General features: G+C 40.2%; 1 protein-coding gene across 1 annotated transcript in view; it reads left to right on the top strand.

The window, feature by feature from the left end:
* Positions 1–13,965: 13,965 nt before the first annotated feature.
* LOC110518414 (NACHT, LRR and PYD domains-containing protein 1b allele 3) overlaps positions 13,966–16,533 on the top strand; it is a 309,469-nt gene continuing 306,901 nt past the window's right edge. The window contains exons 1-7 of the mRNA XM_036948917.1: positions 13,966–14,133; positions 14,226–14,284; positions 14,403–14,617; positions 15,192–15,445; positions 15,679–15,813; positions 15,931–16,078; positions 16,335–16,477. Of these exons, the coding sequence (XP_036804812.1) occupies positions 14,011–14,133; positions 14,226–14,284; positions 14,403–14,617; positions 15,192–15,445; positions 15,679–15,813; positions 15,931–16,078; positions 16,335–16,477 (1,077 nt within the window). The 5' untranslated portion in view covers positions 13,966–14,010. The remainder of the gene's footprint in view (positions 14,134–14,225; positions 14,285–14,402; positions 14,618–15,191; positions 15,446–15,678; positions 15,814–15,930; positions 16,079–16,334; positions 16,478–16,533) is intronic.

The raw sequence follows: 16,533 nt of genomic DNA, 5'->3' as shown, positions 1-16,533 counted from the left end.
AACTACAACATGTACCAGTACTACTACATGTAACAGTACTACTATCAGAGAACTACAACATGTACCAGTACTACTATCAGAGAACTACAACATGTAACACTATCAGAGAACTACAACATGTACCAGTACTACTATCAGAGAACTACAACATGTACCAGTACTACTATCAGAGAACTACAACATGTAACAGTACTACTACATGTAACAGTACTACTATCAGAGAACTACAACATGTAACAGTACTACTACATGTAACAGTACTACTATCAGAGAACTACAACATGTAACAGTACTACTATCAGAGAACTACAACATGTAACAGTAATACTATCAGAAAACTACAACATGTAACAGTACTACTATCAGAGAACTACAACATGTAACAGTACTACTATCAGAGAACTACAACATGTACCAGTACTACTATTAGAGAGCTACAACATGTAACAGTACTACTATCAGAGAACTACAACATGTAACAGTACTACTATCAGAGAACTACAACATGTAACAGTACTACAACATGTAACAGTACTACAACATGTAACAGTAATACTATCAGAGAACTACAACATGTACCAGTACTACTATCAGAGAACTACAACATGTAACAGTACTACTATCAGAGAACTACAACATGTACCAGTACTACTATCAGAGAACTACAACATGTAACAGTACTACTATCAGAGAACTACAACATGTAACAGTACTACTATCAGAGAACTACAACATGTACCAGTACTACTACATGTAACAGTACTACTATCAGAGAACTACAACATGTACCAGTACTACTATCAGAGAACTACAACATGTAACACTATCAGAGAACTACAACATGTACCAGTACTACTATCAGAGAACTACAACATGTACCAGTACTACTATCAGAGAACTACAACATGTACCAGTACTACTATCAGAGAACTACAACATGTAACAGTACTACTACATGTAACAGTACTACTATCAGAGAACTACAACATGTAACAGTACTACTACATGTAACAGTACTACTATCAGAGAACTACAACATGTAACAGTACTACTATCAGAGAACTACAACATGTAACAGTAATACTATCAGAAAACTACAACATGTAACAGTACTACTATCAGAGAACTACAACATGTAACAGTACTACTATCAGAGAACTACAACATGTACCAGTACTACTATCAGAGAACTACAACATGTACCAGTACTACTATCAGAGAACTACAACATGTACCAGTACTACTATCAGAGAACTACAACATGTACCAGTACTACTATCAGAGAACTACAACATGTACCAGTACTACTATCAGAGAACTACAACATGTAACAGTACTACTACATGTAACAGTACTACTATCAGAGAACTACAACATGTAACAGTACTACTACATGTAACAGTACTACTATCAGAGAACTACAACATGTAACAGTACTACTATCAGAGAACTACAACATGTAACAGTAATACTATCAGAAAACTACAACATGTAACAGTACTACAACATGTACCAGTACTACTATCAGAGAACTACAACATGTACCAGTACTACTATCAGAGAACTACAACATGTACCAGTACTACTATCAGAGAACTACAACATGTAACAGTACTACTACATGTAACAGTACTACTATCAGAGAACTACAACATGTAACAGTACTACTACATGTAACAGTACTACTATCAGAGAACTACAACATGTAACAGTACTACTATCAGAGAACTACAACATGTAACAGTAATACTATCAGAAAACTACAACATGTAACAGTACTACTACATGTAACAGTACTACTATCAGAGAACTACAACATGTAACAGTACTACTATCAGAGAACTACAACATGTAACAGTAATACTATCAGAAAACTACAACATGTAACAGTACTACAACATGTACCAGTACTACTATCAGAGAACTACAACATGTACCAGTACTACTATCATAGAACTACAACATGTACCAGTACTACTATCAGAGAACTACAACATGTAACAGTACTACTACATGTAACAGTACTACTATCAGAGAACTACAACATGTAACAGTACTACTACATGTAACAGTACTACTATCAGAGAACTACAACATGTACCAGTACTACTATCAGAGAACTACAACATGTACCAGTACTACTATCAGAGAACTACAACATGTAACAGTACTACTACATGTAACAGTACTACTATCAGAGAACTACAACATGTAACAGTACTACTACATGTAACAGTACTACTATCAGAGAACTACAACATGTAACAGTACTACTATCAGAGAACTACAACATGTACCAGTACTACTATCAGAGAACTACAACATGTACCAGTACTACTATCAGAGAACTACAACATGTAACAGTACTACTACATGTAACAGTACTACTATCAGAGAACTACAACATGTAACAGTACTACTACATGTAACAGTACTACTATCAGAGAACTACAACATGTAACAGTACTACTATCAGAGAACTACAACATGTACCAGTACTACTATCAGAGAACTACAACATGTAACAGTGCTACTATCAGAACTACAACATGTACCAGTACTACTATCAGAGAACTACAACATGTACCAGTACTACTATCAGAGAACTACAACATGTAACAGTACTACTATCAGAGAACTACAACATGTAACAGTGCTACTATCAGAACTACAACATGTACCAGTACTACTATCAGAGAACTACAACATGTACCAGTACTACTATCAGAGAACTACAACATGTAACAGTACTACTACATGTAACAGTACTACTATCAGAGAACTACAACATGTAACAGTACTACTATCAGAGAACTACAACATGTACCAGTACTACTATCAGAGAACTACAACATGTAACAGTGCTACTATCAGAACTACAACATGTACCAGTACTACTATCAGAGAACTACAACATGTACCAGTACTACTATCAGAGAACTACAACATGTAACAGTACTACTATCAGAGAACTACAACATGTAACAGTGCTACTATCAGAACTACAACATGTACCAGTACTACTATCAGAGAACTACAACATGTAACAGTACTACTATCAGAGAACTACAACATGTACCAGTACTACTATCAGAGAACTACAACATGTAACAGTGCTACTATCAGAACTACAACATGTACCAGTACTACTATCAGAGAACTACAACATGTACCAGTACTACTATCAGAGAACTACAACATGTAACAGTACTACTACATGTAACAGTACTACTATCAGAGAACTACAACATGTAACAGTACTACTACATGTAACAGTACTACTATCAGAGAACTACAACATGTAACAGTACTACTATCAGAGAACTACAACATGTACCAGTACTACTATCAGAGAACTACAACATGTAACAGTGCTACTATCAGAACTACAACATGTACTAGTACTACTATCAGAGAACTACAACATGTACCAGTACTACTATCAGAGAACTACAACATGTACCAGTACTACTATCAGAGAACTACAACATGTAACAGTGCTACTATCAGAACTACAACATGAACTAGCTCTGCTGCTCCTGGTCTGACTTCATCTGATTTGATCTCTGAATGTCTGTTACCTGGCAGCCAGACAAGTCTGTTCCATACAAGTTCATCACCTTCCTTTTCTTTCAGAAGCAGATCAACTTCTTTAACTATAGTTTATAAGAACAACTGAAAGTAGTTGTTTTCATAGGAATCACATTTCACAAACACTGCTTCCTGAAATCAAGAGACCTTTGTAGTCAGTGAAATTAAAAGTGAGAATGAAATGAAAAGTTACATAGGAATATAAAAAATTGTTATTCAAAAATATCCCAGATTTGCGTTTGGTTCTATTCGATGTCCATCTGCAGAATAAGTGGAGAGGGTGTATTATAGCTTCGGGGTCAGTTTACACTGAGAAGTTGTTTGAATTTCTCTAATTCCATCCCTTTCAATCACCTCCCGCACCTTGAAAGGACCAACAATAAACAGGTTAGTTGTGCTTCAAAATGACTTTTTTTAAATATTTAATTTATATGAGTAAAAAAATACATAAAGTTTGAGAATAAAGCAATAAGATGAAAAAGGTCAACAGATGGAATTCAGTCAAACTTGCTACTTGTTCCTTGCTACTCTCCATAATGGTTTGATTACATGTTTAGCCGTTATGCTAGCATTACATTCCCCATTGTGTGTTTGATTACATGTTTAGCCGTTATGCTAGCATTACATTCCCCAATGTGTGTTTGATTACATGTTTAGCCGTTATGCTAGCATTACATTCCCCATTGTGTGTTTGATTACATGTTTAGCCGTTATGCTAGCATTACATTCTCCATAATGGTTTGATTACATGTTTAGCCGTCATGCTAGCATTACATTTCCCATTGTGTGTTTGATTGAATTCCAGCCAGATAGAAGTGGTTTCCTCTACATTGCACAAGCCATCTATGTGGTTATGCTCCAGCTGTTGCAAGAGTGTGCTTGCATGTTAGGTCTGAGTCAAACTGAAACTAGATAAAGAGAAGTTACCACTGTCTGGTGTTGACATTTTGTGTATCAGTGGACAATGCTAATGAATTCAGAGAAACTACTGTACTAGGTTGCCTTATAAGGTAACTTCAGCTTTTTGATACACACATACATTGATGTAGGTGATCACACCACTAGGGAGTGACCACATGTATATAATCAGCTGTGCCCTTAGGTGGGCTGCAGAACTTACTCTGAAACATACAACCTGTGTTTCCATTGTTAACTTCTGTCTGCAGTTGCATTAAATAAAGGTGTGATTGGTTTACTTAAAGATGATATTGGTGAAATCAGCAGTCAAACACTAAGCCAATGATTGACAAGGAACAAGGAACCTACCGAGACAGAATCCAGTGATGTATATTATGACATGTGTGTCTGTTGTGTCAAGAGGAGGGATAAACTCAGTCATCAGTCACATGGGCTACAGACAGGAAGTCACATCCACCACCTGGGAAAGAAAGAGAACATTTAGAGATTTCTCAGATATACAATGTAACATTTGGCTTAGTGACGCCATTTCATAGTTGTAAACTGGTTTTCTAGTTCTATACGGTGCATTCAGAAACTGTTCAGAACCCTTGACTTTATCAACATTTTGTTACGTTACAGCCTTAGTCTAAAATTAATATAATAACAATTTGTCCTCATCAATCTACAAATAATACCCCATAATGACAAAGCAAAACAGGTTTTAGAAGTTTTCTGACCCTTTGCTATGAGACTCGAAATTTTGCTCAGGTGCATCCCGTTTCTATTGATCATCCTTGAGATGTTTCTACAACTTGATTGGAGTCGACCTATGCTAAATTCAATTGATTGCACATGATTGGAAAGGCACACACCTGTCTATATAAGGTCCGAATGTTGACAGTGCATTTCAGAGCAAAAACCAACCATGAGGTTGAAGGAATTATCCCTAGAGCGCAGAGACAGGATTGGAGAGACAGGATTGGTCCCCAGATCTGTCCAGGCACAAATCTGGGGAAGGGTACCAAAGCATTTATGCAGCATAGAAGGTCCCCCAAAACACAGTGGCTTCCATCATTCTTAAATGGAAGAAGCTTTGAACCACCAAGACTCTTCCTAGAGCTGGCCACCTGGCCAAACTGAGCAATCAGGGGATAAGGGCCTTGGTCAGGGAGGTGACCAAGAACCTGATGGTCACACTGAAAGAGCTCCAGAGTTCCTCTGTGGAGATGGGAGAACCAGAAGGACAACCATCTCTGCAGCACAGGCCTTTATGGTAGAGTGGCCAGACGGAAGCCACACCTCAGTAAAAGGCACATGACAGCCCGCTTGGAGTTTGCCAAAAGGCTCCTAAAGGACAGACCATGAGAAACAAGATTCCCTGGCCTAATAAAACAAAGATTGAACTCTTTGGCCTGAATGCCAAGCGTCACGTCTGGAGGAAACCTGGCACCATACCTATGGTGAAGCAGGGTGGTGGCAGAATCGTGATGTGGGGATTGTTTTCAGTGCCAGGGACTGGGAGACTTGTCAGGATCAAGGGAAAGATGAATGGAGCAAAGTACAGAGAGATCCTTGATGAAAACCTGCTCCAGAGCACTCAGGACGTCAGATTGGGGTGAAGGTTCCCATTCCAACAGGACAATGACCCGAAGCACACAGCTAAGATAACACAGGAGTGGCTTCAGTCTCTGAATGTCCTTCAGTGGCCCAGCCAGAGCCTGGACTTGAACGAGATTGAACATCTCTGGAGAGACCTGAAAGTAGCTGTGCAGCGACTCTCCCCATCCAACCTGACAGAACTTGAGAGGATCTGCAGAGAAGAATGGGAGAAGCTCCGTAAATGCAGGTGTGCCAAGCTTGTAGTGTCATACCTAAGAAGATTCAAGGCTGTAATCGCTGCCAAAGGTCTGTCAACAAAGCACTGACCAAAGGGTCTGAAAACATATGTAAATGTGTTATTTCACTTGTTTATGTTTAATACAGTTGCAAAATATTCTAAAAACCTATTTTTGCTTTGTCATTATGGCTTACTGTGTTTAGATTGATGAGGGAAAAAATCAATTTAATCCATTTTAGAATAGGACTGTAACTAAAAAGTCAAGGGGTCTGAATACTTTCAGAATACACTGAACTACAATTGAAATGAAAATGAAGACAATGTAGCATATTTGAAGAGTAATCTTTTTTAGAGCGGTTTTGAAATTGAAATGACTCTTTCACTCCTGAATGTTTCTTGATATGAATACTTACCAGAATGCATCTGACAGTGTGGGAGGTGTAGTTGACTGACAGACCCCTTAAGGCATCTAAACATGAACAGAGGTCCTGCAGGTCTCTTGCCACTCTGGGATAGAAGCCTCCTGTCCCAGTGGACAGTCCTATAGAGCATCTCTCCCTCTCCCTCCATCCTGAACACCAGGCCTGTTATACTGCACTGGAACAGACCTGCACTGGGGCACTGGAACCTAGAAGAAACAGTATGATGAATATAATGTAGTAATATTTCCTATCTCCAATAAATATATGTTACCGGTAAGTTCCCATGATCCAAGATGTCTGGAGTAAATGAATTTTAAAGATCCTAAAATGTCAAAACAACAGCTTTTAAACCAACAGTTTGGAGAAGTGAATAGAGAATAGAACTGCTACAGTGCACTGTAGTTATGTTTCGGTTTCCCTACCCCAGATCTGTGCTTTTACACAATCATGTCTCGGAGCTCTACGGTCAATTCCTGCCATAGCAAAGGGTCGGAATACTTATGTAAATAAGGCATTTTGGGTTTTTATTTTTGATACATTTGCAAACATTTCCAAAAACCTGTTATGCTTTGTCATTATAGATATTGTGTGAAGATTGATGAGGGGGGAAAGTATTTAATCCATTTTAGAATAAGGCTGTAACGTAACAAAATGTGGAAAAAGTCAAGGGGTCTGAATACTTTCTGAATACACTGTAATTACCTGTTATGACTGTTTCTATTTTATTTCTCTGCATTGTTGGGAGGAGCCGTTAGTTAGCATTTCCCTGTTAGTCTATACTTGTTGTTGACCAAGCATGTGACAAATAACATTTCATTTGAATCGTTTTCAGACACCAATACCTTTTAGCATCTTCAAACTGAACGTTGGCATGTTTTAAAGTAGCCTCGGTAAGGCCAATTTTAGCAACCTTAACCCGACCCCTAGCGACCTCGTCGAGGTGGTCGGAACTCTTAGCATAACGGTTTTGGCTTGACAGTCGCTGGACCCAAATGGGAGTACCGCATAGGTTTTTAAAATAAGAATATTACCGAAAAATGCTTCATGATCATAGTTCAACTGTCACACCCCATCGTAACCCAAAAGACAAGCGGATTTTACCACATCGTTTCAAAAGAATGTAATTGTAAACAAACACCATAAAGCCTCCAACACATAACGACGTTGAACTCATGGATGGTTAGTCGTTGCATCCATCTCTCTGTTTATGAATGTGAGTGTTTACATTTCTCCACCCTGTTTAACAAAACAGAGGTGGGGTAACTGCTTTGTGGTTGTAGTTTGAACGTCAGATTGGCCATCGAAGCTCGACTCCATGAACTAAAACTGGTAGGACCTAGAAGAGTCCTCTAGCTCGAAGCTCAACTCCATGAACTAAAACTGGTAGGACCTAGAGGAGTCCTCTAGCTCGAAGCTCAACTCCATGAACTAAAACTGGTAGGACCTAGAGGAGTCCTCTAGCTCGAAGCTCGACTCCATGAACTAAAACTGGTAGGACCTAGAAGAGTCCTCTAGCTCGAAGCTCAACTCCATGAACTAAAACTGGTAGGACCTAGAAGAGTCCTCTAGCTCGAAGCTCAACTCCATGAACTAAAACTGGTAGGACCTAGAGGAGTCCTCTAGCTCGAAGCTCAACTCCATGAACTAAAACTGGTAGGACCTAGAGGAGTCCTCTAGCTCGAAGCTCGACTCCATGAACTAAAACTGGTAGGACCTAGAAGAGTCCTCTAGCTCGAAGCTCAACTCCATGAACTAAAACTGGTAGGACCTAGAGGAGTCCTCTAGCTCGAAGCTCAACTCCATGAACTAAAACTGGTAGGACCTAGAGGAGTCCTCTAGCTCGAAGCTCAACTCCATGAACTAAAACTGGTAGGACCTAGAAGAGTCCTCTAGCTCGAAGCTCAACTCCATGAACTAAAACTGGTAGGACCTAGAGGAGTCCTCTAGCTCGAAGCTCAACTCCATTAACTAAAACTGGTAGGACCTAGAGGAGTCCCCTAGCTTTAAGCTCAACTCCATGAACTAAAACTGCAAGGACCTAGAGGAGTCCTCTAGCTCGAAGCTCAACTCCATTAACTAAAACTGGTAGGACCTAGAGGAGTCCTCTAGCTTTAAGCTCAACTCCATGAACTAAAACTGCAAGGACCTAGAGGAGTCCTCTAGCTCAGCTGGTAGAGCATGGTGCTTACAATGCCATGATGGGGCCCAGGACCGAGTTGGGGAAACCCAGTCTTAACACTCTGCTGCAGACAACAATACATTATTAACACTCTGATGACACCCAGTGGACCAAAACACAGTACCAGCACCACTACTAACAATGAAAACAGTACCAGCACCACTACTAACATAATGAAAACAGTACCAGCACCACTACTAACATAATGAAAACAGTACCAGCACCACTACTAACATAATAAAAACAGAACCAGCACCACTACTAACATAATGAAAACAGTACCAGCACCACTACTAACATAATAAAAACAGAACCAGTACCACTAAAAACATAATGAAAACAGTCTGAAGACATGGGCTATTCCGTTCCTATTTTACAGATATGCCTAATATGAACAAAACGTCACAATCCCTAGCAGGCCTACGGTCAGTTATGTCAATAGCCAAAGTGTAATAACAGGTTATAACACATCACCCCTAGTGCTCTACGTGTGGTAATTTGGCAGTTCAACTGTAGTTCTGTTTTTCTATTATAATTACGTTGCATAAAAACAACTTGTTTGGACACTGGTTGATAGCAGTTATTCACGATAATTTCTGTTTAATGTCTGTTAACAGTTCCATTGGATGTGTCCTGCAACCAGGCAATTCATTAACTAATTTCCCTTGGGGGGGGGGGGGGGAATCTTAGTCGGAAATGGAGGCGAGTAGTGCGGACGAATTGGAGGAAATGGAGAAAAAGTTGGTGAAGCAACAGCTGAATGAGAACAATATGGGTGTCAGTTGCGATGGTATGGAGCGGATGAGGGTCAAGGACAGGAACGGTCTGTAGTGGAAAGACAGGAAGAAGAGAGATGATACAGAAAGCAGTGGAGCGTCTAGTAAAGGAAGAAGAAGAGAGATGATACAGAAAGCAGTGGAGCGTCTAGTAAAGAAAGAAGAAGAAGAGAGATGATACAGAAAGCAGTGGAGCGTCTAGTAAAGAAAGAAGAAGAGAGATGACACAGAAAGCAGTGGAGCGTCTAGTAAAGAAAGAAGAAGAGAGATGATACAGAAAGCAGTGGAGCATCTAGTAAAGAAAGAAGAAGAAGAGAGATGATACAGAAAGCAGTGGAGCGTCTAGTAAAGAAAGAAGAAGAAGAGAGATGATACAGAAAGCAGTGGAGCGTCTAGTAAAGAAAGAAGAAGAGAGATGACACAGAAAGCAGTGGAGCGTCTAGTAAAGAAAGAAGAAGAGAGATGACACAGAAAGCAGTGGAGCGTCTAGTAAAGAAAGAAGAAGAGAGATGATACAGAAAGCAGTGGAGCGTCTAGTAAAGAAAGAAGAAGAAGAGAGATGATACAGAAAGCAGTGGAGCGTCTAGTAAAGAAAGAAGAAGAAGAGAGATGATACAGAAAGCAGTGGAGCGTCTAGTGAAGAAAGAAGAAGAAGAGAGATGATACAGAAAGCAGTGGAGCGTCTAGTAAAGAAAGAAGAAGAAGAGAGATCATACAGAAAGCAGTGGAGCGTCTAGTAAAGAAAGAAGAAGAGAGATGATACAGAAAGCAGTGGAGTGTCTAGTAAAGAAAGAAGAAGAAGAGAGATTATACAGAAAGCAGTGGAGCGTCTAGTAAAGAAAGAAGAAGAGAGATGATACAGAAAGCAGTGGAGCGTCTAGTAAAGAAAGAAGAAGAGAGATGATACAGAAAGCAGTGGAGCGTCTAGTAAAGAAAGAAGAAGAAGAGAGATCATACAGAAAGCAGTGGAGCGTCTAGTAAAGAAAGAAGAAGAGAGATGATACAGAAAGCAGTGGAGCGTCTAGTAAAGAAAGAAGAAGAAGAGAGATCATACAGAAAGCAGTGGAGCGTCTAGTGAAGAAAGAAGAAGAAGAGAGATGATACAGAAAGCAGTGGAGCGTCTAGTAAAGAAAGAAGAAGAGAGATGATACAGAAAGCAGTGGAGCGTCTAGTAAAGAAAGAAGAAGAAGAGAGATGATGCAGAAAGCAGTGGAGCGTCTAGTAAAGAAAGAAGAAGAGAGATGATACAGAAAGCAGTGGAGCGTCTAGTAAAGAAAGAAGAAGAAGAGAGATGATACAGAAAGCAGTGGAGCGTCTAGTAAAGAAAGAAGAAGAAGAGAGATGATACAGAAAGCAGTGGAGCGTCTAGTAAAGAAAGAAGAAGAGAGATGATACAGAAAGCAGTGGAGCGTCTAGTAAAGAAAGAAGAAGAAGAGAGATGATACAGAAAGCAGTGGAGCGTCTAGTAAAGAAAGAAGAAGAGAGATGATACAGAAAGCAGTGGAGCGTCTAGTAAAGAAAGAAGAAGAAGAGAGATGATACAGAAAGCAGTGGAGCGTCTAGTAAAGAAAGAAGAAGAGAGATGATACAGAAAGCAGTGGAGCGTCTAGTAAAGAAAGAAGAAGAAGAGAGATGATACAGAAAGCAGTGGAGCGTCTAGTAAAGAAAGAAGAAGAGAGATGATACAGAAAGCAGTGGAGCGTCTAGTGAAGAAAGAAGAAGAGAGATGATACAGAAAGCAGTGGAGCGTCTAGTAAAGAAAGAAGAAGAGAGATGATACAGAAAGCAGTGGAGCGTCTAGTAAAGAAAGAAGAAGAAGAGAGATGATACAGAAAGCAGTGGAGCGTCTACTAAAGAAAGCATAAAGAGGGCCGAGGTATGAAGCAAGAGCAGTGATGTGTTGGAGTGGAAAGTGGTGATGGTGTTTAATGAGACCACAGGGCCTCACTTACACCTTATCTGACTAACTAATGCTGAAAAATAGATTGAGTTGTAGAGAATCAAAGGACCATGAATGTAATAATAAATCGGTAGTCACCACTACAGAATATCCAGTCAGAACAAGGATGAGATGGATGTCAAAGGCTTTGAAGGTTTTCCTGGGAAATGTACGTATAGGATTCCTTAGTTTCAATGTTAGAGAATTGGTCCCATATCCACTGCAGTGTTTTAAATACCAAAGAATGAGACATGTAGCTGCTCAGTGTAAAGGAAAGATGTGCCAAGTGTGGAGAAGAACATGATGACGGTGGATGTGGAAGCAATGTGAAGGTTAAGTGCTGTAATTGTGGGGGAGAACACAGTGGATGCCAGGTACAGAGAGAGGATAGAGAGGCTCAGAGATACAGGATCAGTCATGATGTATCATATGCAGAGGCTGTAAAACAGATTGGTAGAACTACAGTGAGGACTGGTGGAGCTGACATGGATGTATCTGTAGTAAGTAGACCTACTGTCAGACTGATGGAGCTGACATGGATGTATCTGTAGTAAGTAGACCTACTGTCAGAATGATGGAGCTGACATGGACGTATCTGTAGTAAGTGGACCTACTGTCAGACTGATGGAGCTGACATGGATGTATCTGTAGTAAGTGGACCTACTGTCAGACTGATGGAGCTCACATGGATGTATCTGTAGTAAGTGGACCTACTGTCTGTCGGGTCTTGTGTTTCTGCTGGTCCTGGCATGGTTTGGAGGTCTGTTCAGAAATATTGTGCTCATAAATGGACACTTTGATAATGAATAAAGTTGACTTCATAGTTTTTATCAATACGACTCTGGATGTGGAAAGCAGAAATGACAGGTTGAAGGTTATTGTGAACATGGAAAAGTATATATTGGTGGTAACAAACCGTTGTTGACATGCTGAACAATCCAAAAGCAGGAGTTTTAAAGATAAAGCTTAATAGGGTTGGGGGGAGGGTGTGGTAGAAGTTAAGGATTTATTTGGTTTTGAATTGTATTTTCGTGGTAGTACAGAATTGGTCAGATATTGATTGTATCCAGGACAGGAGTTGGCGGCTCTTTAAACGTTTGTTTGCGGACCGCCATGAAGAAGAAGAAAACGTCGCCAACAACACAACGTCAATACCGGAAATACTACACGAACAAAGAGAAAGACATGAGACACAGTCGTGTCGATTGTGCTGTGGACAAACGTTTTAAGGATAAACTACGCGGTGAGTTGATGCCTATTCCACAGCTAGTTAGCTAGATTAATTGATCAAACCACTTTGTATGCGTTGTTCGTTGGCAACCTTGAACTTTATGAAGTTTTTGGAACAGATTCCTGTTGGAACGTTCCACAGTAGAACGTTGGACCAGTAACCGGAAGGTTGCTATATCGAATACCCGACCTGATAAGGTACAAATCTGTCGTTCTGCCCTTGAACAAGGCAGTTAACCCGCTGTTCATAGGCCGTCGTAAATAAAAATTTGTATTTAACTGACTTGCCTAGTTAAATAAAGGTCAAATGTAAAAAACTATAAATTCATTTTCGTAGGAAATACTACAATCTTTACTGGTCTCTCTATCTAATTTACACACACACAGTAGATTGCAGTGTTTGCAGAGAATATCTACAATATATGATCTACTATATGTTCCTTGCTCAAAATTGACTTTAGACCTGGCCCATAATCTTCCTAGAACCCAAGGTAAAAGAAGAAGATGGTCCTACAGATGTAGGATCTTAATTTTGATCACTCATTTGTTGCAAAGAATTTGACTACACAGCAGGAAATGCAAACTTGTAATGTTTTGGAGTTTAAAGTTCTCTGAAGTTTGTATTTTCCACTTGATTTGCCCTAATAAAAAATGTATCAACCCCTAAAAAACTGTCAGTTAATTATAATACACAATGTGCTACCAAGGGGCGCAGCGGTCTAAGGCACTGCATCTCAGTGCTAGAGGCGTCACTACAGTCCCTGGTTCGATTTCCAGGCTGTATCACAACTGGCTGTAATTGGAGTCCAATAGGGCTGCGTACAATTGGTCCAGCGTCGTCCGGGTTTGGTCGGGGTGGGGCGTCATTGTAAATAGGAATTTGTTCTTAACTTATTTGCCTAGTTAAATGAAAAATAGTTCACATTTCCTGTTGCTGCAGGATTATTTTCCTGCTGAAGCAAACATGGCTCAAATTAAGATCCTACATCTGTATTTAATACAAAGACCACTTTAAACCAGTAACTAACAACATTTGATGTTTACACTATTTTTTTTTTGCAAATTCTCCTCTCCTGGATCCCAATGATCCCTTTGTTGGACAGGCCTTCACCTTGCCATCATCGACTAATGGGACAATGGAAGAAGAGAGCCAGGACTGTGTCAGAGTGTCTGACAGCTCAGCTGAGGCCATGGAGGAGTTAAGCATCACAGAATGTAGAGTAGTGGACCAGAGCCTGTGTACTACTGATCCTCCCATGGTAAGACCCTCACTGGAAAGAAATACAAGTTGACTATGTTTCTATTACATTTCTCTTCATAATCTTTCAAATCTATTGTTTTTCAATTTTAGAGGTCTCTTGAAAACTTTGAAGCAGAAATCTACGATCATGAGGGCAAGGGAGCATACAGGTAACTCAGTATTATTTACCTGTTTTCTCATCAATAGTTTGTAGGACAATGCCTCATTTTTCAAGTCATATTCAGGGAATGTAATTAAAATGTCATTCTTCACCATTGTTTCCTTTAGGTTCCAGTGCCCCAGTGCAGGTCTGTTCCAGTGCAGTATAACAGGCCTGGTGTTCAGGATGGAGGGAGAAGGAGAGGTGCTCTATAGGACAGTCCACTGGGACATGAGGCTTCTATCCCAGAATGGAAAGAGGCCTGCAGGACCTCTGTTCAACATCGACTGTCCTCAGAAGTCTGTCTGTCAACTACACCTCCCACACTGTCAGATTCATTCTGGTGAGTATTTTCATGAGTGAAAGATGTTCAACTGACCAGAACAAGATTGTAAATGAATTTGTTCATTGCCTCATTTGTCATTGCTGTTGTAGTACATCAGAGAAAGCTCAGTGTTCTCTTTTGGGAGATTCTCAATTGCACAAAAGTCTGCCTAGAAAGAGTAGTAATAATTACTAATAATAAAATGCCGATTGCCTTCTGCAGAAGAGGGTGCTCAGGTCTATCCTCCCGCGGAAGAGGGTGCTCAGGTCTATCCTCCCGCGGAAGAGTTACGAAATCAGCCCTTTAAAACAGCTGTTTTCTCATAAGATAAAAAAATGCGTACCTTTGAAAACAAATGGAGAAGTAGCATATTATCTATGAAACATCCAGCACAACTAACTAAATGTAATTTGGGATTCCACCCCTGTAAATTTAATTTGTGTGACTCGCTAGTGGAGAAGGAGTTTCATTTCATACAAGCGCATTTGTTTCCACATTCCTTCTTCAATTACCTTTGACCTTTTTCAGAAGGAGGTGAGGAGAGGATGCGAGGAATTGAGGAAATCCAATTGAGTTTCTGTTTCTTTCCTAGATGGTGGATGTGACTTCCTGTCTGTAGCCCATGTGACTGATGACAACGTGGAGTTTCTCCCTCCCCATGAGACAACAGACACACATGTCATAATAAACATCACTGGATCCTCTGCTTATGGTGATGTCACAGATGATGATGCTCCCATCTCTCCTATCCAGGGGCTTTTGTTGTTGTTCTACCAACCGTTTCTCTCTGAAGAGCGGTCCATCCTGAATGTGTTGTTGCTTCCCAGAAATGTTGTGATCAGGGAGGTAAGCATAACTAAGATTTCAAATCCCACTTCTATCTGTCAGGAATTCCATCAGGCTGGCAGTGTCAAACAACATAGAAAAATAACATTCTCTCTGTGCCACAAGAACACATGTTCATATACTTGTTGACACCAAACCAGAATCAAGTATTAATAATTCTGACAAAGGGCTTGAGTTTGCACCACATGTGTATTTGATTGAAGCAACATTTCTGTCCATTGTTGATTCTCAAGGTGCAGGAGGAGAGGAAGAGGAGGAATGGAGACAAAGAAACCTTTGTTGAAACAAATCCTCACTGCAATCTAACCCCGAAGAAAGCATACATCCTCTCCACAGATATTACAGATGGATATAGGATCAGCCCAACAGTAATTCATATCTATAAGTCATAAAGAGATTACAACTTTAGATTTTTCTCTGTGACCTCAGTATCTTCACACTTCATGTAAGATCGTAGATTCTGACTCTGGCTTTTTCTGTTCCAGACAGCAGAATTTCTGGATTTCCAGTCCTATGAAAACTACTTCCCCACATTTCAGTTGTTCTTGCTGACTGTTGTTAAAGAGTTTGATCTCCTTCTGAAAGAAAATGGCAGCACTGAAAATCAATGGGAGAGACGTGTCTGGCTTCCAGGTAACAGAAATGTTGAGCTAAACTCAAATGAACTCTGACATGTGGTGTAGGTGGAAGTAGCATTAGGAATAGAAGTAGAGGTGTTGCTGTTATTGAATTATGATGAAATGTTCTCATCAGGATTTCTAGTTCTATTAGTCTCCTCCCTGATGGCCACCTCATCACAAACAATGATAATATGAGGAAATCCCATTTGAAAAAAACAAGTTCTTCTAATGGTTCTGTGTTGTAAAATGTGTTATGTGTACACCTGCAGCTCCTGTCCAGGTCCAACCCCACGGGCCTGTGGCACCAGTACCAGCAGCTTCTGCCGAGGCTCATGGCCCTGCAGTTCCTATCCAGCTTCAGGCAGTTCCAACTCTGCATCAGCCTGCACCTCAGCCAGCAGGCCCCGCCCAGGTCCAGCCTCATGGGCCTGCAGCTCCTACTGCTGTTCATCCATCTGTCCGTGAAGA

The sequence above is a fragment of the Oncorhynchus mykiss genome, chromosome 17, assembly GCF_013265735.2.
Source record: "Oncorhynchus mykiss isolate Arlee chromosome 17, USDA_OmykA_1.1, whole genome shotgun sequence".
NCBI classification, from domain to species: Eukaryota; Metazoa; Chordata; class Actinopteri; order Salmoniformes; family Salmonidae; genus Oncorhynchus; species Oncorhynchus mykiss.
This window is presented reverse-complemented; position numbering and strand designations above follow the sequence as displayed.